Consider the following 25,899-nt stretch of genomic DNA (forward strand, 5'->3'; position numbering starts at 1 on the left):
GTGTAGCTGCCTTGTGTCCTCTCTCTCTTCAGTTAATCTTTAGTTGATCTTCAGTTCTTGAGTCCACTTGGTGAACCTTGCTTCCACTTGGAGAAACAAAGCCTCTGACTCATTACAAGGCGAAATACCTGATCCAAGTGTCATTTTTGGAAGATTCCAAAGCAATGACTCACTGTGCCACTTGTCCTTTCTCGCTCAGCGCAGGTGGCCTTTGTCCCACTTGCTTTGCAACGCAGGCACACCATGGAGCAACTGAGTTTCAGCGCAGAACCCTAGTGGAGCACCTGCTTTGATTTCAGGATTGCTTGTTTTTGAGTGTTTTCAGGTGGAGAACTGATCTGAGAGCTGTTGGTTTGTTGACCTTGTTCCTCTAGGGGTAGGAACATCATGTTTAGGGAACTTTGGATCCCTTGGATTATTGACAATTCATGCTTGTTGCTGTAAGGCACAAAATTGTCTGTAACAGATGCCCCCTAAAGTATGAGGTCGTTTATCAGGTGAAATGCTTTATTGAGAGGATCCGAAGTTCATTCAATCTGCTGAGAAGTGTCCTGTAATAAGATACAATACAATACATTATTTTTCATACATTTTTCATGATCTGGCTGAGGCGGGCATTCCCATGCTCAGCTTTATAAATACATTTTGGTACATAGAACAGAGGATCGTCTGATTGTAGACTGATAATTCTCTGCCGACATTATCATCCTTTGAGAAGGATGATCATCTGCTGTAATGATGTACATATCAAATGTCTTTATGTCCTGAATATATATCGCAGCCCGGATGGATGAAACTAGATCCGGGGTCTTCAATCTCTTCCGATCTTCACTCGATGTACAAGTCGATCCATGTGAGAATTTCTTGAAGTCGAACATGGAAAGACATCGCTTGATTACCGGTCAATGATGTAAACCGTTAACAAGCGCAAGAGGAATCACCGATAAGGATGATGACCCTCAAGGTACGGCAGTACAATCTACATGGTGGGAATAAAGGACTTGGCGTCGACCACCATGCAAAATCTTCTGGTCGAAGGTCATTGATGTATACCTGTCGCCGGAAGTGAGAAACTTGCCATTGAGGCATGCAAGTTTCAAAGTACCGAGGGGGGTGTTCCTAGATCAACTCCTTGGATAATAAGCTGATGTCGACAAGGAGAAATCCGTCAAAGGAGGGCCTTAATGAATCCCACATCAGTGACACGGAACGGACCTAGTGATTGTGATGAGGTGAAAACAAACTGTGATGTATGATTCAGGGTGGCGGTCATGAAGTGGATGAAGGATAATGTATGGCAGTGGGTGGAACACGGTTGACTCTTTACAGAACCACATCTCTTGAACATATAACGACACTGATGTGATGGATTGGTAGCATTACCCCAATTGCGGATGGTGTGGCGAGGACCATGGTTATGAGACCGGTGAATGAAACAACCCAACCCGATGTGATACGGAGGACAAAGTGTCATGTTCAAGAGCGACTTGCTACCATTAATGCTGTGAGGTTCTCCCAATTTTTCCCCAGTCATTGCTGACCAGTACCTCTTTATTTTTGTCAAGCTTGAGGAGGATAACATATGCTTGTTCTATAACCTGCCCTTCGGGCAAGCCCATCGCTATGTTTTAACGAGCCTAGCGATAGGGAAACTCGTTCTCGTCTAAAGACAAGTTTGTCGCTATTTAATCATTTTAACGAGTCTAACGACAAAGAAAACTCGGTCCTTTTCATTTTTAGAGAGTCTGAAAAGGTACTGAAAGTTAACTCCAAAATTCCTTTTTCGTCATTTAATCCCTTAAGTCCGAAAAAGTATAAAACAATACAGAAGGGATGAATTTTCGATTTCTTTAACGAGCCGAACAAAACAAGCGCTCGATCTTTTTGTGCAATAATCCCTCAGGTCCAAAAAGATTAAAATCTAGAGGAGGGATAGCTCTTCCGGTCCTTTTAACGAGTTGGAAGGCCAAAACTCGGCAAACTTTTCATATTTTACGAGTCAGTGAAAAGAGCTCAAAGAAGACTCGTCTTTTGAGGAACGAGTGATGAACAGGGATAGCAGCAGATTCCAGGTACAGGTTGGAATTTTCCAATCATGGCAGTGTCACAAGGATGGCTAAGTGAAATCACTCTTCGCAGCTGTTCCTCAAAATGGGTAAACAAACATATGGAGATGAACGATTGGCCAAATGAACGGATGGAGGTGACGGCATATAAACACGACCAAGGGTTTTAATATGGCTTTCAAAGGTTACATTTCTCAAGGTTATTTACCGGTTCATTTTTTCTGAATGAGCTTGAACTATAGGGAAAGATTGCTCACAATTTATGTTTATTTTTTAACGAGCATGAACTCTATACAAAAACTGCTCGATTCTTGCGTTTATTTTTTAACGAGTATGAACATTGCTAAAACTGCTCGATTATGGATGCCCCCAGCATAATAATGCAGACGAGGCATATTGCCCTCTAAACCTTAAGGGGCAGTTCATTTTTTAACGAGGTTGACATCGTAAAGAACTGTCCTGTTGACTCCTTATTTCATTTTTTAACGAGATTGACATGATATAAGAACTATCCTCGTTGCCCACTGTATTTACAGTACTCGATAGAAAATTGAAAACTGAAGGATGATAAAGGTTATTTTGCGTATCTTCCCCACAACCCGGGAGAAGGGAACGATGGTGGGAATCATTCCATGGTGCCCCGTCAATTACCATTGATTGGATTATTCCTTTGTTGGTTCCATGCACTCGCGACCAAGGACTTAAAGGGGTGCCATATTCTCTAGACCTATCTATCCAAACGCTTGATGAGCGTTGATTTGGGGTTGCCCCCCAGGCCAAGAAAATTGATTGCTACAATATTTCCAATGGGCTTGGGGACAAAACCTTTGCATGATCCATGCTGATATCGTTTTCTGACATCTTTTGTGCGGAAGATATCATATTGCAGGTTCCTACTGTCGCCACTTCTCCCACAATGAATGTTGGCGGAAGGGTGAAAGTTCCCATTAATGTAGGATCTTTTAGTAGGCCTACTCCGATATTTTGAAACGAATGGTCGCTTCCATGGATCAGAGGAATGCTTCCTGTAACTTGTGAACCATTATGGAGGAAATTTTGTTGGTCAATGATCGTAATCCCTCCTTGGAAGGGGAATGCGATTTTCCTAAAATAGGTCGACACAACAGCTTCCATGGCATAAATCCATGGTCTTCCCAGTAGGATGTTATAGTCAAGATTTCCATCGATGACTTCAACATCTATTTCTACTGTTTTGCCCCCTAGTTCAACTTTCAAGTTACTAAGGATACCGTAAGGTGTATATGTCCTTCTGTCGAATGCTTTTAATGTTGTCGATCATCGCGACAAGGTTGGAGATCCTAAATTTTTCCAGCAACTCATCGACATAATACATGTCGATGCCCCCTCATCAATAATTGTTCGATGAACAGTTTTGTTGAGGGCTTTCACTTGGACGAGGAAAGCTAGTTGAGCTGGTAACTGAGGATCATATCCTTTGTGATCAAAGGATACAAGATTGGAATCTTTAGGATCCACCCCACCAATTGCTGATAACAATGCCTGCCTTTGGGATGGGCAATTTTGTAGTACTTCAAGAGTCGACATAGAAGACGGCGATTGCGCCAAATCTTCCACTATATTATAATGTTGTGCCGCTCTGGCACGAGGATTAAATGTCAACTTGTGTACTACTCCCTTTGGCGGTTTTATTGTTAATTCATGTGTGATGGGGGGTACAACTTCTGCCGAAGTTGTTGTCGAACTGCTAGGTTGATCTTTACCTTTATCGTTCGACACCTGTGGATTCCCGTAATCTTTGTTCCTTGTCGAAATCAAAGCATCATTCTGTTGCTTCGATATCGATAACATAAGCACTTGCGACGGTGAAGCATTTCTACTACCAACCAGATTTTTTCCTCGATCGGGAAACGGATCAGTTAACACGGCTGGAGTTTGCGAACTCTTTAAGAATCTTTTTAGATCAGCTTTGTATGGACATTCTCTCGTCCAGTGATCCTCATCACATATCTGACACCCATAAGGTGGTTTCCTATCTCGAGGAGGGCTTGAAGAAGTTTTTCGAGGAGATGACTCTCCTTGTTTCTTCTTCTTCCCTTTGCTTTGATTTTTCTTGCTTCCTGGTTGATTGGTTTCTTTGCCCTTATCTGCTGATACGACATTTACTTCCGAAGCAATAATATCTTCTTGAGCATTTTGATTCGAATCTTTACGGGCCTTCTTGGGATTGGCCTTTCTCGGATTCGCGTTTTCCGTGCCAATCACGCCATCGCCGGCATGAGAGTAACTATTTGATTTAGGAGGAGGAGGGATTGAAAACTCTGGTCTAGGGGCGTTTGGTATTTTGTCATAGAGCGTGCCGGACTGAGTATATACTAAGTCCAAATATTGTGCACGAGCGATAACCTGCTCTTCTGTTACGACTCCTCCCTTTGCCACATCTTCCGTTATGGCCGGAAGTAACGACTTTATAAACCACTCAGCTAAAAGCTGATCAGGAACGTATGTTTTAACCATTCTTCGTCGACGTCGCCACTCATGTATATGATCTGATATATGAGTTGCGGTTGTCTGTTTGAAGTTAGTCAATATCTCTGTTCCCGTTTCATACCTTATTGGTAATTGAAAGTGGGTTAAAAATGTCGTGGCAAGGGAGCTAAAGTTGTCGAACGAAGCTCTAGGCAATTCTATATACCATTTTGCCGCTGGACCTGTCAATGTCCTCTGAAAGAGGCGAAGCCTTATCGAATCGTCATTTAAAGTGTTCGATGAACACCATAGATGAAATGTCATCACATGATTCGACAGGTCTTTACCTGGATTTCCATTGAATTTAGGAATGTTGGATGGAAGTTTGTGTGGAATCACTGGCCACCAAGGGGCGTAAGCAATTGGATCATTGGTTAACCGATGTAAATCAGGCAACTCTAAAGTCGCCACGAATGGTAACTGTTGATTCAAGTTAGGTGAAGCGTAACCAGGATACGATGGAATCGCCTGAACAGTTGGTCTTTGCATACCAGCATAATGGAGTTGATGTTGGTATGATGAATATGGTTGATGGACTTGACCACTATAAAGTGGTTGATTTTGACCATTTTGAATATACGGTTGTCCAGTCTTCGCAAATATTTGTTGTTCAGAACCTTGGTACACTTGTTGGAATTGCGGCTGTTGGTATTGCATTATCCACGGTTGCGACACCATGGGTTGTTGCGCTACACGAACCATTGGACCAAGATGTGGGGTAGTTGTACCCAACTGTACTTGTGCTGCCCCACCAGTAGGTGATTGTGGTTGGGTCGCAGGGTCAAGGGGTTGTTGCATGAGAACCTGAGCAATCTGAGGTTGACATACAACAGGCATTGTTTGAACTTGCGACACGGTCACAATAGCCGGTGTAGTTGGGATGTTTGTCACAGGTACACACTGTTGCATAGAATATACAACTCTCGGTGGTTGGGATAGCATAGGTACCCAACTACTCGTTGCAATTCCGCCATAACTTGAATAAGGTTGAGAACTCTCGTATGGGTACTGCCCCCCATACGGTAGCAACCCAGAACTCAAGGAAATTGATTGTCCTGGAGGACTGGATGGCCTAATTAGATTCCCAAAAGGGTCAATTTGATGAGTCTCACCATGAGAGTTACCAGAGATTACTCCGGAACAAACAGGAACAGACCATACTGTCGAGATAGTCTCTTGGTGGACTCCTTCTAGCGACTGCGAGCTAGTTGGGACAGATGGTATGCCGACGAACATTGTTGGATTGGCAGCAGGTAATTCTGCCGTCGCCGTGTCATTCGACACAGTCCTAGATGTTGACGGTTGTTCAGTCATTTTTAGTCTATCCAATTGATCACCTAGTGATTCTACAGGAACTTCCACTGGTGATGGACAAACTTCTGTTGTAGCAGGAAATAGAGTGACCCCTACTCCAAATTGAATTGGAGTGGATACTTGCGGTTCTTCTATAATTTCCTCTATCGCAATCAGACCAGGTGGAAGAGGAAGACCGTCAGGTCCGTAAAATATTTCCGGTGCCGAAGAAGGGGTTGTATCGACCGCGACGGATGTTTGAGGAACAAAACTCTCTAGACCGGTTACAGATGGAACTGGTTCAGTTATACAAGTATTTGCCCCCAGACTAGGATCAGTATTACTGTCCTTCTGTGGCGATTGAACTTCTTCTATAGAGGCAGGGTTTCCAGAAATGTTTCGAGTGACCAGAACCTCAGATGTTGTTGGAACACTTGTTCTAACTTTTAAAGGAGATTTTGAACTGGTTCGACGAGCTCGCTTTGTCCGGATTGTTCTCGATTCCGGAGACAAAGATGGTTGACTCGTAAGCCTCCGAGAACGACGGATGTTCAATTGACTTTCTTCCACGATTGCAGATTACTCGATCAACTAAAATATAAAGGGAAAAATTTGTGTTTCCGATTTGAATGAATTTTATTAGACGCTTTTAAACATAACTTTGCTTTTTCATGTTTTAAGAGTCGAGAAAAAGCTAAAGATGACTCTAGTCTCCTTCGATGTATTAACGAGCCCGAAGTGACAAATGCTCGGTTGGACCTTTTCAGTTATAGAGTTTGAAAAGGGCCAAAAGAAACTGCTCTGGAGATCTAGGCAGAGGGTGTGCCAAACCTTTCGCGAAACCACAGAATACGTTTTACGGTACGGGTGGTCGATCTTCGTGAATGCTGTGTTCACTACATCGCGATCAGTAGGGCGGCCGACACGGTTTCCTATGGATAAAGGATAATTGCCTATAGGGGTCTCCCAATATATACTCGACGGTACGTGGGAGCACAAGTCCGTATTAGTGCCACCGACTCTTAGGAGGAATCACCCACCTTCGTAGAGATCGACAGTCACTATGTTTAACGACGCCGGAACACGTCTCTACCTAGACCTCTAGATGTTTGCGTTATGTTTCAAATGCGTTGTTAGGTTCATTCAGTATATTTTAAGTTGATCTTTTTAAAGTTTGCCTTTCAAGGTTCACCACGAGATGTATATGACAAATTCCTAAATGCAGCCTAAGATGAGAAGCAAGCTTTTTGAAATCTTTTTTAACTGATGAAAATCTTAACTACTGAGGGAGAAGAAAGGCAAATTCTTTTCACATAGTTCATACAGCACAAACTAATGCACTTTCTCCTAAATCATCATGCAAACTTTTTTAAATGCAAAATGCACAATGCATGTATTTTCTTTTCCCTTTCTTAATGTTGATGGATACAAAAGAAAGTGGTTATATAACTTTGATTTCGATTTAAAGTGAAAGTAAACAAGTTTGTCCAAAATCAAAAGACACCTTAAGATTCACTTGCTTAATCACTGGAAATACATGAAATCAAACCATACTAACGAAAGTAAAATGACTACTCAGCTATGGATAGCAAACAAGCTAACTCCTTAGACCAGCAAAAACGCCTAACACAGGTTCAGATTTAAGAGGCCAAAAGCATGACTAGTTTACTCTTCGTTATGGGAAATTGTAAATGAGTAAGAAATTCAAAGAACAAGTACAATTTCGTTATATAACAGAGGCAGAATGAAGGCAAGTAATATTGGTTTCAAAACAGGCACAAGACTGACACCTAGCAGCAAAACTAAGTGAAAACAGGCAAGAGAAAGGAGGAAACCCCAAATGCACTAGGCAAATTTGGGCCAACGCAGGCTCTGCACAGCCAAACTGGCTCTCAGCATAGGTAGCCCCTTCAGGACCTGCGTTGCAAAGCAGGTAGCCTGTGTACTACCTGCTTTGGAAAACGAGAATTGCGTTTTCACAGTTTCCGGGTCATAATTTTCTCAAAAATGCACGGTTTTTGCTCAAATCAGAGACATTCAGTCAAGCACACTCAAAGGGATCATTTAGAAGGTGCAAAGCTATCACTAAGAGCTTACAAGGATCTTTGTAGATCAGCTCTTCAAATCATGAACTTGCTCAGAAATGAGCCAGAGTAGTTGCCCTCTACTTCGCTTTTGATATAGTCAAAAGCTTTTCGATTTGGTACTCTTTGGTTCAGGAAATGAATAGCAAAAATACTACAAACACAATCAAACAGATACGATCCCCAGCGGAGTCGCCAGTTTGTTGTAGGGAAAAGTATCCGACTCGGATGACCCTATCCCACTCTAAGGGTGACAGTTCCTTAGCAACAACTGTAAAACAAACTACTTAAGGTTTACTTCTTTATGAAAGAAAAAGAGAATGGAGAAAGCACTAACCGTTGCCTTGCGTTTAATGTCGAATCCAAACTCTTCTCTTTGGCCGCTTGCTCCTAGCTCTTTGTCCTTCTGCTCGTCCAGCTACAATGAGATCCTGCAAAATAACAAAGAAGGAAACTACAAGAGGCATGCAATCATAACAGGTTCATGGATTAGTGTAAACCAAACATGCAATCATCACAATAAATAATTGAAACAAGAGCACATAGAAGAACCTCAATAGCTTTTATTAATGAAGAAATAAAGGTTCTGAGAGTATTACAACCATTGAAGGCTCCAACCCAGCAACACCTCCCAGCAGAAAGAATTGCTCTTCTTCACCTCTCTCAAACAATCACCCAATAACTCGATAATGAAACCAACAGCATATCATTACTTAGCACAAAATTCCAGCCTCCTGAGCTCATAGGAGAGAGCTCAATATATAGATGAATTGAGAAAGGATGAGTCAGCTTGCAACTGATGTGTAGCTGCCTTGTGTCCTCTCTCTCTTCAGTTAATCTTTAGTTGATCTTTAGTTCTTGAGTCCACTTGGTGAACCTTGCTTCCACTTGGAGAAACAAAGCCTCTGACTCATTACAAGGCGAAATACCTGATCCAAGTGTCATTTTTGGAAGATTCCAAAGCAATGACTCACTGTGCCACTTGTCCTTTCTCGCTCAGCGCAGGTGGCCTTTGTCCCACTTGCTTTGCAACGCAGGCACACCATGGAGCAACTGAGTTTCAGCGCAGAACCCTAGTGAAGCACCTGCTTTGATTTCAGGATTGCTTGTTTTTGAGTGTTTTCAGGTGGAGAACTGATCTGAGAGCTGTTGGTTTGCTGACCTTGTTCCTCTAGGGGTAGGAACATCATGTTTAGGGAACTTTGGATCCCTTGGATTATTGACAATTCATGCTTGTTGCTGTAAAGCACAAAATTGTCTATAACAATATGTATATCTATATGTGTGCCTATATATATATATATATATATATATATATATATATGTATGTATGTATGTATATGTGTGGTTTTCATTTATGTTATTGTAGCAAAATTTATATATGTTAAAAATTTCTATTGTAAAATTGGGGAGAATATTTATGGATAAGAATCTTGTTAATTGTTTTTAAACAAGCAGGGCCTAACGACAAGAACGTCAAGGAGATTTGACTCATAACTTAGTAGCTTGTCAGGTACTTAGCAATAATAACTAGACAAAATAAACTAACCCTTAGAGCTTCCCTATCCTAATTATTTCTTAAAATATAAATTAATTTTAGATTAACTTAAATATTACATTTTTTTTTCCTTACTTTCATTAACTTTTAGATATTTTGCAGTTATAACATTATAAATAGCTAACCACTTTTACTATCATAACTTAATATAGGTATTTTCTAGATCAAACCATTTATTTTAACACAGAAAGACATCAATTGAGGGTTTGAGAAAACTTTGATAGATATATTTTGGAAAAAGATATTTAAACACTTAATCTCACTTCCTCAATGGTGCTTGGTCACATCACCAACAAGTTATAAATAATATGCGCATTTCATTGTTTCTTCTCGCATTTATTTTTATTTTTTCATTTTAACTAAATAAGCGGGAAAAGAATGGTTGGAAATAGAAAGAATATAAATGCTGGATAAATATTAATATGTCTTTTTTTTATAATATTGGAAAAAATGAGCCAGGAAACGACTCCATTGTGTAAATTTGTTTTCAATTTTTTTTTTGAAAAATATATATTGAATATTAATTTACATGTTAGTGAATAAATATCACTTGTTAATTTTTCTAAAAATTTAGAGGACAATTTTTTTTGGGAACTAGTAGAATCAGCAATGGGTGATTTATTTATGTGTTTATAGAAAATCAGATCACTACCTCAAGGTGCCCCATGACTTCAAGTTATGTCTTTATGTAAATTTAACATTAAACCATTGTGAATTTTTATTTCATTTTAGTCACTAGATCCAACCCCTTTGCATAAGGTAAAAACACTTAATTGTACCTTTTTTTTTTAATCTATAAGAATTTCCAACTAGTATGGTCTCAAACTTGTTGTCACTAGGTCGATTCCAACTTCTACCACTATAACCTCTAGGTTCTTAGGTGTACCCCTTCCACAGACACAAGTGAATCAAGGAAATTTGAACCTCGAACCTTCTCACATATACCCCAATGAATTTTGTGTGTACATGTGTTTCCTGTAAAACATAAATCACAAGGAAAAGTACCAATCAAATATGTGAATATAACATGGATTCAACAAATTCAATTAAAAAGTAGTAATATTTCTTTCACACCTTCCTTGAAGACTCTTTAGTTAGATACACTTTTGTTGGGCTTAATTATTTTCTCTTTTATTTATTTCTCTGTTTAATTTTTTCAATAAATTTATCTTCATCAACTTGTCGATTACCATATATCTTTATGGCCACATGCATGTCCATTTTGGAATATGGATTCTATAATTTCAAATTAACTATCAATCTTTATGGCCATATGCATGTCCATTTTGGAATATGGATTCTATAATTTCAAATTAAGTATAAATAATTAATAGGTGGATCGTAGAGATTTAGCCTATATAAAGGGTTGATATTCATGTCAAACATTTTTGTAGCCTTTTTTAATAAAAAAAAATTAGTGTAATGTAAGCGCTTTTATGACTATCATGGGTTGATGGTTATCAATCTTTACTGTCCATTTAATATATATTTTTGTTATATATTTATTGTGTTTCACATTTTCCATCTTGACCATTGATTCAAATATGGATTAATATTGGATTACAACTTTTTCCAGAATATCTAAATGAGTTTTTTTTAGTATTAATATTTCACTTAATTAATTTTTTTTAATCTATTTCTCTCTTTAATTTTGTCAATAACTTTATCTTCATCAACTTGTGGATTATCATATATCATTACAGCCATATGCATGTCCATTTTGGAATAGGGCTTCCATAATTTCAATTTAACTATCAATAATTAATAGGTGGATCGTAGAGGGATGATATTTATGTCAAAAATTGTTATAGCCTTTTTTAATAAAAAAAGTAGTGTAAGGTAAGTGATTTTATAACTATCATGGATTGATGGTTATCAATGTTTACCATCCATTTAATATATATTTTTGTTCTAGATTTGTGATGTTTCACATTTTCCATCTTAACCATTGTTTCAAATATGGATTAATAGTGGATTACAACTTATTCTAGAATAACTAAATGAGTTATTTATTTATTTATTAACTTCTGGCTATGTTTTCTCTATCAAAATATGGAGATAACATTTAGAAGTTGGAGGAGAAGACATGGTGCATAGATAACACACAAAATAATTTGTCTATTATACACTAGATCACATAATTACATCAAATATATATGGTGGTTATGGCATCCAATGATTTATAAACTAATATGTCATTTGTTGATAAAATATATCAACAAACTGACCACTCAACAAATCAATTCTACATGTTTGCTAATGTAAGAGTTTTTCCAATCCCGCTTTAGCACTTACATTACAAATTTAAAATTACAAAGATGAATATAATTCACATATAAATCACATCTGTCTTACTGGTCTTCATCTGCACTCACATCAACTTTGGAATCTCATAGACACCACACTTTCTTCACCACCACTCGAGCTACCACTGTAAATCCATTTCAAACATAACAACTTCTAATCATCTTTGATGAACTTTGTAGAATTGACGCTTCATGACATCTTGAAGGAAAATATTGATAATGAACCGCTTTATGGACTAGCTACCATATGTTAAAATGCATCAAACTACAATTTTGAAAGTTATATAGGTAATTTGTCTAGGTAATGAGCATATCCAACACTCAATTATACGATTAACTTGTCTAACATATAAGGAGGTCATAAAATAACATGTAATTGATGCTCTTGAATATTCAATCATAACAGGACCCATCAATATATAAAAAACTCATGTAATTATATTAGTGATATGTTCTCTCAACACTAAAGAACGTCGACAACCACTAATTTAAACTATGTTATTCTATTCAAGTGTAGGTTCTACACTTTCACTTATCTAACAACTAAAAAATAACATGACATACAACAATTTTGATCCCACTATGGCATAAACTTAATGAATGAATAAAAGAGATTCACTAAACTCCTACTGACCAATGAAAAATGTATCCCTTGAGCTTCACTTTGTGATACTATGTTACTGGCCTGTTAACACTAGCAACACGTGATCAGAGCTTGCAGTAGATGTAAATTCAATGGTGAGTGACAACAACAGGGAAATAATCTTGCATTGGCATCTAAAACCCTGAAAATTATTACAGAAGATTGTTGATAGAACACAAAGTATTCACAGAGGATGATCTTACACATGAATTAGATGAAGAAACCACCTCCATCCATGATGAATTCCCTGAGTTCATCTTCTTCTCCTTTTCCCTTGCCAGCGATAACACTCCAGTGTGTTGAGAGGCTCGAATGGCTAATTCTATAGGCAACAATGGAATGGATCCTTTGCATGGTAAGGGAGAAGAAAGAGAAGATCCTAACCCATGAGGAAATTGCTAAGAGTTTGAAGAAGCTATAGTTAGAGAGGACCAACATGCCATATTCAAAACATTAAAGTTTGGGATACATGGTATTTTATAGGGAAAACAATAAGCCTCAACCATTTGCATCATATTCACTTTTTTTAGAAATCTCAACATAAAAGGTTAGTAGCTGTAAAATAAGCCAGAAATAAAACTCTATGAGATATTGTATACATTCCTGAGATGTTTTCGAAACAACATTGGTAATGAATAAGGATACCTTGTGGGACATTGCAGAGTGCAAAGTCGCTTGACATGGACACTACGTAGCATGATGCTTTAATGCAGTGATTGTAGACATCAGGGATACATATTTCTTTAGTTTATACCCTCCTTCGTGCCCTCATTTCCAACAACATAGGGGGGATTGAAGTAGTAATTCTCCCACCATGTGTACTTGACTGCATTGTAAATACACCTACAACCCAAAATCAATGTGTTGCGAGATTTGGCTCACGCTTGATAATTAGATAGGATATCCACGCAATCATTGTCTGAAAGGTTGTTGCCTTGCAATCCAAACGATGAAAAATACTAACTACAATTTTGTAATTTGACACTAAGATACACCAGACACATCAAAATGTTGTTTACAAGTGTAACAACTTTTTCTATAATACACCCTTATATAGCTCGAGAAGAGAGAAATTAAGGATTTCATAAAACCTTGATAGATATATTTTCAAAATTTTATTTAAGCACTTAATCTCATTTTAACTGTCCTCAATAAGGCTCGATCAATATTCTATACATATAAATTTTAGTAAGTGAAACCTCTTCATCTTTATCAACCCATATGGTAAGATTGACATAAGTGAATTTTTCATTAAATCTTTTGTCCATTAACATCTTACTTTAACAAATTTGATTTTATATTATATTTCTAAATATTTATTCTAAAACTTTTATTTTCCTTAAATAAAATGAATGGCATAAAATTTACACAACCAAAAATTAAAAAATTAATTTGTGCATTACATTGTCATTTATCAAAGTTATTTCTAATTTTCACTTTAAATAAATACGAGCAAAAAATGTTGGAAATAGAAAGCCCTATAGAATCCTAATTAAATATTAAATTTGTTATCGAATTTTTTTATATAATTTAAAAAAATAGGAGAAGAAGACCAGGGACATCTACATTACTTGTTGATTGTTTCTAATTATTTCATTTTTTTTTAATGAAAAATGTATACTGAACATTGAATCACATGTCAGTGAATAAAAATCACTTGTTAACTTGGACCAGGGACATCTACATTATTTGTTGATTGTTTCTAATTATTTCATTTTTTTTTTAATGAAAAATGTATACTGAACATTGAATCACATGTCAGTGAATAAAAATCACTTGTTAACTTTTTCTATAATCTATGAGGATAATATATTTTTGTTTCTAATTATTTTATTTTTTTTAATAAAAAATGTGTATTGAACATTGAATCACATGTCAGTGAATAAAAATCACTTGTTAACTTTTTCTATAATCTATGAGGATAATATATTTTTATTATTTTTGGCAACTTGTGGAATTGGCAACAGTTTATCCATTTATATATGTATAGGTTACTAGATCACTACCTCAAAGTGCTCTAGTAGTTCAGGTTCAGTTTAAATGGAAATTGAACCTTAGCGATGGATGAAAATTTCCTTTGTTTCAATTATTAAATCTAACAGTTTTAGAAAATGGGAAACATTTAAACATACAAAAATTTGACATTAAGTAATATGAATAATTATTTATTTTATTTATTTATTTTTCTACATGAATCAATAATTAAGTTGGTCTCATACTCCTAACAACGGTGGATGCTAAAAGCTACCTCTATAGCATCTAAATGTTTAAGTATACCCATTTTCACAAAGTGAGTGAAGGGACTTGAACCAAATACTTCTTCATACATCATAAGACTTCATTTTCACAACCATCCCTAATTCAGATGGCTAATAATTATTTTAAAAAATTATTATTAAAAATATTTTTTACATTAAGATTGTCTTTTAACGATTATATACTAACTTTGGCAAATTTAATTTTAAAATATGAAATTTTCAATCTGTTATTTCACTAATAAAAAAAAATCACCAATAATAATAATAAAAAAATAGAGAAAACCAGTAAATATTCTTTTTATAACCATATAAATGAAAAAACAAAAATTGACAAAATTAAACATACAAAAAATTAAAAATAAACTTATACAAAAAATTAACATCAAAATGATGTGATAAGAAAAACGTATAATAGATGCTCTATAACTTTGTATTGGTTTTATATTATTTTTTTATAGATTTTTTTGATGTTAAATTGTAAAATTACACGACGAAATGAATAAAATTACCTCATAGTTAAAAAGATGTTAAAATAATAAATAATAAATCTCTACCATTGTATATTTAATAACGAGATCATATGAAAATTGATTATGATAGGTTCAAGGTTATGAAATTAAAAAGTTTGAGTGAAAGCTACATCCTTTAAAGTGTAAACCCTTCGTTTCCAAATTACCATGTCAAATTGATATACATACAATTATAGTATTGAAACCATACGATTCTATCCAATGACATAGGATGGCACAAATAATTCCACCATTTATTATATTATTCCAAGAACATAGAGTGAACAAGCCTTTCAATGTCAAATTGATCTACCATACAATTATACTATTGAAACCATACAGTTCTACTACTCTAATAACATAGGATGGTACAAATAATTCTACCATTTATTATATTATTCCAAGAACATAATTGAATAACTAGCCATCCCATTCCAATTGAAAAGGTCTTCTGGCCTTGCCGGCGAGGTCGAAAATAGAAATGTAATCATTGCTAAAACCTGGGAAGTTTGACCTATGATTACCATTGGGATAGGATCAAGTTTCAACCATTACAGAAGAGCGTAACTTCATTTCGAGATGAACATACTTAATTCAAGGTTCACTTACTTCCTGAAAATATTAACACGATTATACATAAACCAGTAAATATTAACTCGATTATATATAATCCAGTTCATTAATCCAAACCAATGGAAAGGGTAAATATGTAGTATAGATTCACTTAAAATAATTTGTATATTATATCTTAACTTAAGTCAAATTACAAGCTCAATTTAAATTATAATAACTATTGATCCATCAATTTTAAATAATTTTATTTAAAATTATTAGTAAAAAATCTCTCCACAAAACTCCAACACCGCAATTTTACATATATACTAATAATTATTCCAAATAATTTGAACCATTACATAAAAGTGTAACTTCATGTTCGAGATGAGCATACGTAATTCAAGGTTCACTAACACGATTATATACAACAATCCAGTTCATGAAAACATTAACTCCAGATATATATAATCCAGATCATGAATCCAATCTACGTCTTGGATGATATCGTAGATTTCTTCATTTCCTTGCACCTCGGCGAATTTAAAGCTGTCGTCAGAACACATACCTTCATACTCTTCCAATTCAACGGCTGTGCACGGACTGGATGGAGAAGAGAACAGATTCCAGTGGGGAGGCGATAGCTCCTTCAGATAACATAAACTCTCGCCTACTACATCTGCATCTCCCGCTAAATGTTTGCAATTTGGGGGTCGCTGATCCGGTAAAGTGGAGATCGAACAGGTAAAGTTTCTAAATTCTGTTTCACCAACATTAACATCACAATTCGCAACAGCTACATTATCTTCTCTACTGATTGAATCGATCGAAAGTAAGTTGCATCCTGACTTGGAAGCACTCATAATTTCTCTAGTACCGCACGGTTGGAATGCGTGATCGAAACTTTTACCATTACTGCATCCAAAACTACTCCGTCCTTCTGGGCTTGCCATTTGTGACAGTTTCACCTCAGTTGTTATTCTGGTGGGGGTGGTTTCAAACACCTGATTTCGTAGGATAGAAGGAGATTTTGACCTTGTTTTGAGATTTTGCCTGGTTTTAGCTTGAGATTGGTTGACTGACAGCTTCTTGCTCAAGTGAGTGTTCCAGTAGTTCTTGATTTCGTTGTCTGTCCGCCCAGGCAGTCGCCCTGCTATCAGCGACCACCTGCATACATGGTAACGTACGTCACTGTTTGTCAATATTTCAAATTCACAATCATTTTGCTAATATTTCAAATTCTCAATTATTTTTCCTATATTTAGAAAGTTTATTCGAGAAGAATCAATGAAATTTAGTGCCTAAAAGGATATTCTTAACTCGATCAATTGTAGATTCAGTTTATAAATTCCAAGAGAAGGTTGAGTTTGTAGTTGTGATTTTACAATTCCCCAACCCTGACCTTGAGCTAATTTGGATTGCAATTTCTGGCATCCAACACTTGAATCTTCTCCATAATCGTTGGATACCGGAATCTGCAATCAAAATAAGAAAGAATGGCCACGAAACATACCTATTACCAAGAAGCCGATGCATCAAAATAATGAGCTCCTCCTCAGCGGATGAAATATTTCCGCGTCTAATGTCAGGACAAAGATAGTTCAGCCAACGTAATCGACAGCTCTTTCCACATCGCTTAAGGCCTGCAAAAGAAATTCTCTCCCCTTATTTAGCCCATCACTTCATATCTAAGAATGCATTATTACACTAGTATTATAAACTTAATGTTGAGATTCACCTGCTTTCTGAGGGAGTTTTCTCCATCCGCCATCTCCATGAATCCGAATGTATCGAGACAGAATAATGTCCTCCTCGGCGCTCCAGGTCCCCCGCTTGAGGCCTTCCATTGAGCAGCAACCACATCTAACCATCCTGGATACTCTTCTTCTGTAAGTACACAGCTAATAATCTCCTCAGCTCTATCGTAACACCACAACTGAGAATCTTTTTAGCTGGCAACAGATAAGAAAAACTAACTTGGTTGTCTATTTGGCTGGGGCTTGATTATATAGAGCAGCATGTGGCTTCTACCTTGTTAAAAATGCGGTAGATTGGTAGGTAGTAATCCGGACCATGTGCCCGGAATGTATTCTATAGTTTCGAAAATCTACCACAATGTAGATTTTATGTGGATGAGATAAAATCATTCGTTGGTACCTCATTACGAAAATCCTTTTTGTCAATCACATTTAATAGGCTAGGTGCAAACGTGAGTGAGTCAGTGCGACGATCCTAGACATTGCCGATTTAATAGGCTAGGTGCAAACGTGAGTGAGTCAGTGCGACGATCCTAGACATTCCCGTTAATGCCGCTAAGGAGTACGACGATACTGCACAAAGCGCACTGTGCAATATCATTAGACTGGGAGTTTCTTGTGAATACTTAATGCCGTTCATCTGCAAGGGATCTCTGCCATAGATTTCACATTGTATTAATATATGTTCCAAATGTGGTAATTTTTTAAATTTATTTTACATTTTATATTCCAAATGTGGTTCATTTTAGATGTCTTTGTTTAATTTGGAGTTAATAAGTTAGGGGTGTTTAATGAATAGTTTATATGACTTAATTAGGCCGATAGGCCTTCCTTTGAGTGAGCTTTTTGTCTACACTTTGTTTCTCTGCTTGACAGCTGGCATGCCCCTTCAAGTGCCATATGGTTGACATTTGTTGTGGAACTCCATTTTTGTTTCTCCTCTTCAGCTCTCTGCTCTTCCTATTTTCTTCCACGACCATTTTTGTTCTTCTTGTTTCCGCTCTTTGTTGTTCCCATTCTCTTCCACGCTCTGCTGCAATAATTTTTTCATGCTCTTCCACTAACTGCTGCAATGATGTGTTTCATTTCTACTATGCAATCTGTTGTGCACGACCCAGCCATCGGTTATTGAATATACCCTGTTTACAGCCTCATTTCACTGTTCAGAAATCGTTCACTCAAGTGCTCATAGTTCTTCTGTTCAAATTTCAGGTTAGTGCTCTCAAGAACAAACGCGGAATCGAACTCAGGACTGGCTGTGGCGTCGCTGGAATTGGCCTGGCCCTACTCGGCCTCGACGTGGTCTTGACCGACATCGCCCCCATTCTGCTCACCCTCAAAGGCAACGTGAAGAAAAACACGGCGTGGCCTCCCTCGCCTCAGCCGGAAAACCGGGATCCGACGTTGCAAGAGTGAAGATTTCGCAGCTCTATTGGAACAACGAGAAGCATATTCAGGTACTAAAGCCTCCATTTGATTTCATTGTTGTCACGGATGTTGTTTATTTGGAGAACATTGTGGAGCTTTTGATTTCGACCAAGAATGCCCTTTCTAGAGTGAATACTGTAATTCTATTAGGTTATCAGATACGATCTCCAGAAGCCCATTAGCCCTTTTGGCAGATTTGTCCTAATTATTTCACTGTGGAGAAAATACCCCATGAGGATTTGCATTCGGAGTATGCGTACCAAGAAACTGATGTGTATATTCTCAAGATCCGACGTTGGAAGAGTGAAGATTTCTCAGCTCTATTGGAACAACGAGAAGCAGATTTAGGTATTGAAGCCTCCATTTGATCTCATTGTTGCCACGGATGTTGTTTATGTGGAGAATAATGTGGAGCCTTTGATTTCCACCATGAATGACCTTTCTGGAGTGAATACTGTAATTTTATTAGGTTATCAAATACGATCTCTAGAGGCCCATCAACGTTTTTGGCAGTCCTAATTATTTTACTGTGGAGAAAGTACCCCATGAGGATTTGCATCCGGAGTATGCATATGAAGAAACTGATGTGTATATTCTCAGGAAAAAAATGACTAAATGTGGGTAAAACAAAATTTTCTAGGGTTTAGAGGTGGGACGCAAATTGTATAAGGGTTATAAAGTAGAGTGCGCATAAAGTACCTGGCCCTATTATGCAAAAACTCTGATCAGATTGCCACTGGGGAAATCTTAGGCGGATCCTATTTCCAGAACTGGGTTATCCAATTTTGTTCCGCCACAGGACAACGTTGCAGTGTTTGAAGTCGATATTCTTCTTTATGTGTGCGAGCATGAAGCCTCCCGGGCGAAAGGCGGCCGAAGAAGGCCAGAAAAAGGGTCACTATCATATTCCATTATATATAATGCTTTGAGAACCGGATCTTCCGTTGATGTTTACTTGTGTAAGAAACCCAAACCCTTAAGCCCTTTTAGATTGTACAAAATGGCTTGTGTTTGTTAATGCAGTAATAGTCCATTTGGTGGATTGTTTACAGTCTCCTTATACTTTTTCACTTAATGTTGAATTTGCTACCACACCCCAATCCAATTTTTAAAAATATTTACAAACTATTTCAGCATTGAAAAATACCTTTCCTGAATGAAACTTTAATCCTAGCCATTGGTATTTAACCGCTTTTGCATTCTAAATATACCCTTGGGGTCCAATCAAACAGAATAGTATTTGGGGCTTTTGTTATTAGTACACTGGATATGCCCATCTCAAAACAATTGTCCTTGGGCCATTTACCTTTTTTTCCTTAATATTTTAACTTATCCATGTTGATTATAGTCTACAAATAGAACTCTGGATGCACCAGACATTGTGGATGATTATTACTTGAACCTATTGGAATGGAGTTTGGACAATGTGTTGTCCATAGCCCTTGGCAATACTGTATACCTATGGGATGCTTCAAATAGTTCTATATCAGAGCTTCTGATTGTAGACGATGAAGAAGGCCATGTTACTAGTGTTAGTTGGGCACCTGATGGGAAGCACATTGCCATTGGGTTGAATAATTATGTTATACAACTATGGGACTCTTCATCTGATAAACGGGTAAATAAAATCTCCTTATCTCTTCAAGGTTTTTTCATTCTAATGTAATGGAAATCTCCAAATTTTGACATGGATAAAATTGAAGTTAAGAGCATTGAAAGGTCATCATGTACATGTTGGTGCCCTTGCTTGGAATGGTACTATTCTTACAACAGGAAGATGGGATGGGATCATAATCAATCATGATGTTCGTATGCGAGAGCACATTGTTGAAACATACAAAGCGCATGACCAGGAGGTTTGTGGATTGAAATGGTCTCTTTCTGGCCAACAACTTGCAAGTGGGGGAAATGACAATCTACTGTACATTTGGGATTAGAGCATGGCATCCCATAATTCTACCTCTCAATATCTCCAGCGCTTAGATGAACACAGTGCAACAGTCAAGGCCTTGGCATGGTGACCCTTCCAAAGCAATCTTTTAGCCTCTGGTGGAGGGAGTGCAAATAGGTCTATAAAGTTTTGGAATACTCACATAGATGCCTGCTTAAATACCATAGACACTCATTCCCATGTTTTTTCATTACTCTGGAATAGGCATGAACATGAGTTACTGAGTTCACATGGATTTATTCAGAACTAGTTAACCTTATGGAAATACCGATCAATGGTGAATATTACTGAACTTACCGGTCATACTTGTCAAGTTCTTCATCTGGCACATGTATGGAAATTGATTTATTTTTATGAGTACTTCTGCATTCATCTTTCGCTTTATGAATGGATTTGTACTCATGATTCTTCTTATGCCTTACCTCTTCAGAACCCTGATGGGTACACAGTTGCAGCAGATGAAACACTCAGGTTTTGGCAAGTATTTGGAGTTCCTGATACCTCGAAAAGGGAAAAGAGTAAATATCAAAATGGGGCTTTCAGCAAGTGTCATACTTACATCCGCTAATAAGCATCTTCCTATATTTATGAAATGAGGATGTTTAACTCAAGGTAGTAATTAAATGTTGTGTTTTCTATTTCACATAGCTCTTCTGCAGGTTGTTGGATTGCCATGGAGCATGTTCCACTTTCTTCAATGTAATATGCTATAGTTTCTTCTTTCTTTCTTCTTGTATACCATGAACTTTGAATTTATCTTTTGTGAAACTTGATGAAACAATGTTGCAACATCTTTCTGAGACAAGAACCACTCCTTCAGCTACATCGTAAAAATTAAAATGGTTTTGGTAAGTCTTTGGAGCCCTATATTCTTCAATGAAGGGTCTAAAAATGATACATTATGAGTGTTAGCAAGTATGTCATTCACATCAACAAAGAAACCTCCATGCCTCCTCCACTCATGGAATAATTCACATTCTACAAAAGCCTTCACACGTCTACTCAATATTATAGGTAATTCTCGAATGATTTATCTTCTTCATTTTGCTATGATGCACTTATTATGTAATTTCTTACCTGAGATAAATTCTATATCTATATTGCTATAGAATTTTATTTCTGTATCTATATTGCTATCTCATTTGTATAATTTTTTTGTAATATTTTACATTGTACCGTAGTTCAATTCCTTAGGCTTGCAAAATTCATCTCTCAAATATATTCATTCAAGAGATCAGTAAAGCATTTTTTAATAGACATTAATCAGAAAAATAGTCACATACATAGGTGCTTGAAACTTGAAAGAACTCCATGAATTACCCTGACTTGTGGCTACAACTCTAAACCTTACAAAAATATTGACTGCGACAGAAGAATTGAAAAACTGACTAAAGACCTCCATGCATACCAGGTATTGATGATATAGCCATGAATGAGTAGACACTAAATTGAGAGCTTCTAATGTGCTGCTAGGACAAGCGATATTCATCATCATTTGCTATGCCCCTGTTGCAAGATCCTGTCTCATGGAATTGTTGGTCTGATCAGTTATCCTTGTCCTTTGACACCTTACATATTTTGAATGTTTGTTAAAGTTGTTCATGCTCATTGGTTCTATGATTTATTATATCATTCCTCTCATTTCCTGGTATCTGTTATTGGTTTGTTGGACTGATCAACCATATTTATCTTTTTTTATTAAAACAACCATATTTATCATATATTCATTTGCTTCCCAAATTAGTTTATGTTGTGGCTTTTTTGTTTTGTTTGATTTCCATCCGGTGCCTGTTAATTGTTGTGACTGCTTTCTCTGGGACCTTGTCAGATTTTGGCCTCTCATAATGTCTGCCCCACTAATTGATATTTTTGCTAGTACTAAAATTTAACATACCCACATGTGTTTTCCAATACCTTTCTTTATGCCAAATAGTATGGGTTTCAGTGCCAATAAAGTAAATTAAGTTCCATCATGGTTCATTTATTTATTTCCACTTTCCAGTACATTTTGGTAATGAATTCATTTATTGATGAGTAAGAAATAACCAGAGGAAAACCTTGTTTTCCCTATTCTTAAAGTTCTAAGGTAATTGAAAGGAGATACTTGTCAGGTTTCTTAAATTTAATGTGGCAGCATTTAGTCACTTAGTTTTATTCAGAGTTTGCAGATTATCTGTAATTTATTATGCATGTCTAATTGGTACTTAGCAAGTTAGCACTACATTTGCCATATGTCTAACAAATGATTTTTTAAATTTTCATCCTTTTAGTCAACAATAAAGGGGATAATGAGGTATCAACAATGAATTCTATTAAGGATCAATGGAAATCATTAAGATGAAATTATAGTTTTGCCTCTTTTTAAAGGCACCTCCTTAGGCTCTTTAAATGATATACTGTTAGGAATTTTAAGCTAATGTAGCAGAATTCAGTTAATCACGAAAGCTGAGTTTTTAGCTACTATCTAATTTGTTATGCATGGTTATCTAATACTTAAGACTGCCATTTAATATGTGTCTAATGCTCATGAATTTCTTCTATTACTCAGTAATAATTGTTTTATTGCAGTGCATCCTTTTGAATCAAAATCCTAGGGAAGGCCTAAGGAGCATGGGATCGTGCCAACATTCTAAGATGCACATGGATGGATTCAAACTCTCAACAGAAGAAGCATACAGAGAATACTAGCATGGTCCCTCCATTGCACTTGTTTGTTGGTTCTGTACTTAGCTAATCGCACTACAATTTTGCAGCACATTTTACTTTTTAAGTAGCACTACAATTTTGCAGCACATTTTACTTTTTAAGTAGCCCTTGTTGATACATATAAGTGTCATATTTATATTATTTTATCATTTATGGCATGAGTTTCCTTGCAACTTCTAGTTATTGTATTGCATTCTTCTGTCACTATTACCTGATTATGTCTCTTCGTTTCTGACATGAATGATCAATATTTATTGATGTCTGTCACATTATTTTTCTCGGCATTTATAAATGCCAATAGTAGAGTGGACATTTTTCCACCCTTCAACTTGACTATTGGAAATCAACTTCACGCTTTTCTACAATTACTGTTTTAGAAATTGGCAATTACCAAGTGATCCATAAATGGTAGGCCTTCCTGTCTGTCTCGTCAACATTGGTCCTTCTCTGTGGAATTAAAAATGTACGTCTTTGCAATCACTATAAAACTGAGTTCAAGCTTCTTCCAGATAATCCCGTGATGAATAGCTCTGTTCCAGATATGGTTTCAAGGCTACTTTCATTTGTTTAACAGTGCCAAGTCTAATGCCCAACAATAGATACATGTTGATTCCATTTCAAATGTCAGCTAAAATACCACATTGTTCATTTAAATGTATCACTTTTTTCATCAACACATCTGCCAAATCATTATAAAGTCAAGTAATAAACAAGATGCTAATCAATAACATGTAGGAATGACTCTGTTTGCATTCAGATTCAAAATTTGTTTTACATGTTTGCAATAGAATACCAATCTCACTGCCAAGTGGAGATTAGTGCACTTCGTTTATATTTGCTACTTCTTTGCTTTTGAATGGGAATAATGCTTTGGCATTGCAGGGCTGGGTTTTGGTTTTTTTAGTTCTATTATGGCTCATGAATGGATGTGTTAATGGGTTGAAATTTAAGGAAAATATGGGTTTACTGTAGCATATGAATGGGATGCATCCAAGCATTGAAATTTCAGAAGTTGGGTTTATTGTGCATATGAAATGGCATCTGTTCATGCTTTTGAAATTTTACTTAGATAAAAGAAAAGATGGATTTGGTATGCATATGAATGAGATGTATTCTTCGTATATGCTTGGCCATCTATAGAGGTTTCTTGATTTTGGGTAATTAACTTAACCTCTTGATTTTGGGTAATTAACTTACTCTAAAATGAAATAAGACATTCAATGTGTTTCTTAAAAGTAATTGCACAATGATAAAGTTCAAGAAAACTAGGTTTTCTACAAACCAATTAACTCTTCTAGAAAAATTCAACAATTCCAATTTAATAATCCTATCTGCCTCTCTTTATACCTTTTGTAAAAATTTCTATTATATATCATGTAAAGTAAAGTAATTAGAATTCAAAAAATATTTACAATGTTTTAATTTTTTATTTTTCAATAATATATTAACAAGTTATGTAAATAAATTATTTGAAAATTTATATTAATTAATTTATGTGAATATGAACTTCATATATATATTTATATATAGGAAAAATAATTTAAATCAAATATTTAAATATTGTATATCATAAAATATCATATAAATAAAATATTTTAATATTAATTAATATTAATATATATTGAAATTTATTTAAGAATACAATTTAAATAATGAAAAATTACACATTATTTTTTTAAGTCTAAAACAAATTGATATCAAATCTTACTCACATTAAATTTATGCTTAAAAAATATATATTAATGATCAAATAAACCACCTCTTTGAAATTTGTATTAAAAAATACAAAAGTTTTCTGAAATAAAATATTGGAGTTCATATGATAATATATGATAATTATGTTCGAACGATAAACTACAGAAAGCTAAATCAGTAGATAGACAATCTCCCAACATTTTTCATGAATAGACGTGAACTTTTCTGTTTCTCACTAATCTTTCACATATTACGTAACTGAAAACCAAAATTAGTTACAGAAAGCTAAATCAGTGGATGGACAACCTCCCAACACTTTTCATGAATAGACGTGTACTTTTCTGTTTCTCACTAATCTTTCACATATCACGTAACTGAAAACCAAAATTAGTTATTGTGGCGGTATTTTGCATTTTCAATTACTCTTCGTCGCTTAACGTGATCCTAAAATGAGATTGATTTTTTTCTAATTATATTTATTTTTATAATTAAGAATATTAAAAAATTTGTATTATAATAAATATGTTTAATAGGAAAAAACATAGTTTATATATATATATATATATATATATATATATATATATA

The 25,899-nt window shown here is 35.9% G+C and overlaps 2 protein-coding genes across 2 annotated transcripts; one reads left to right on the forward strand and one right to left on the reverse strand.

The window, feature by feature from the left end:
- Window positions 1–16,217: 16,217 nt before the first annotated feature.
- Window positions 16,218–17,624, reverse strand: LOC149169477 (uncharacterized). The gene is made up of 3 exons (XM_089425212.1): window positions 17,516–17,624; window positions 17,291–17,420; window positions 16,218–16,944 (listed from the first exon to the last, which is right to left on the reverse strand). The coding sequence occupies exons 1-3, from the start codon at window positions 17,622–17,624 to the stop codon at window positions 16,218–16,220; spliced, it is 966 nt and encodes a 321-aa protein (XP_089281338.1).
- Window positions 17,625–17,818: 194 nt separating this feature from the next.
- LOC149169478 (cell division cycle 20.2, cofactor of APC complex-like) lies at window positions 17,819–20,899 on the forward strand. Its single transcript, XM_089425214.1, has 7 exons — window positions 17,819–17,823; window positions 17,974–17,986; window positions 18,747–18,946; window positions 19,762–19,856; window positions 19,986–20,038; window positions 20,311–20,580; window positions 20,666–20,899. The coding sequence occupies exons 1-7, from the start codon at window positions 17,819–17,821 to the stop codon at window positions 20,897–20,899; spliced, it is 870 nt and encodes a 289-aa protein (XP_089281340.1).
- The last annotated feature ends 5,000 nt before the right edge of the window (window positions 20,900–25,899 follow it).

The sequence above is a fragment of the Pinus tabuliformis genome, chromosome 4_2 (assembly GCF_031772625.1).
Source record: "Pinus tabuliformis cultivar Carrire ecotype Pingquan chromosome 4_2, CPIR1, whole genome shotgun sequence".
NCBI lineage: Eukaryota > Viridiplantae > Streptophyta > Pinopsida > Pinales > Pinaceae > Pinus > Pinus tabuliformis.

Coding starts and splice junctions, on each gene's coding strand:
- LOC149169477 (XM_089425212.1), bottom strand. CDS start 17,624: ATGGAAGGCCTCAAGCGGGGGACCTGGAGCGCCGAGGAGGACATTATT. Junction 17,421..17,515: donor AAAACTCCCTCAGAAAGCAG/GTGAATCTCAAC, acceptor TTTCTTTTGCAG/GCCTTAAGCGATGTGGAAAG. Junction 16,945..17,290: donor CATCGGCTTCTTGGTAATAG/GTATGTTTCGTG, acceptor CCATGTATGCAG/GTGGTCGCTGATAGCAGGGC.
- LOC149169478 (XM_089425214.1), top strand. Junction 19,857..19,985: donor CGAAGAAGGCCAGAAAAAGG/GTCACTATCATA, acceptor TTGTTAATGCAG/TAATAGTCCATTTGGTGGAT. Junction 20,581..20,665: donor ACTCTTCATCTGATAAACGG/GTAAATAAAATC, acceptor ATAAAATTGAAG/TTAAGAGCATTGAAAGGTCA.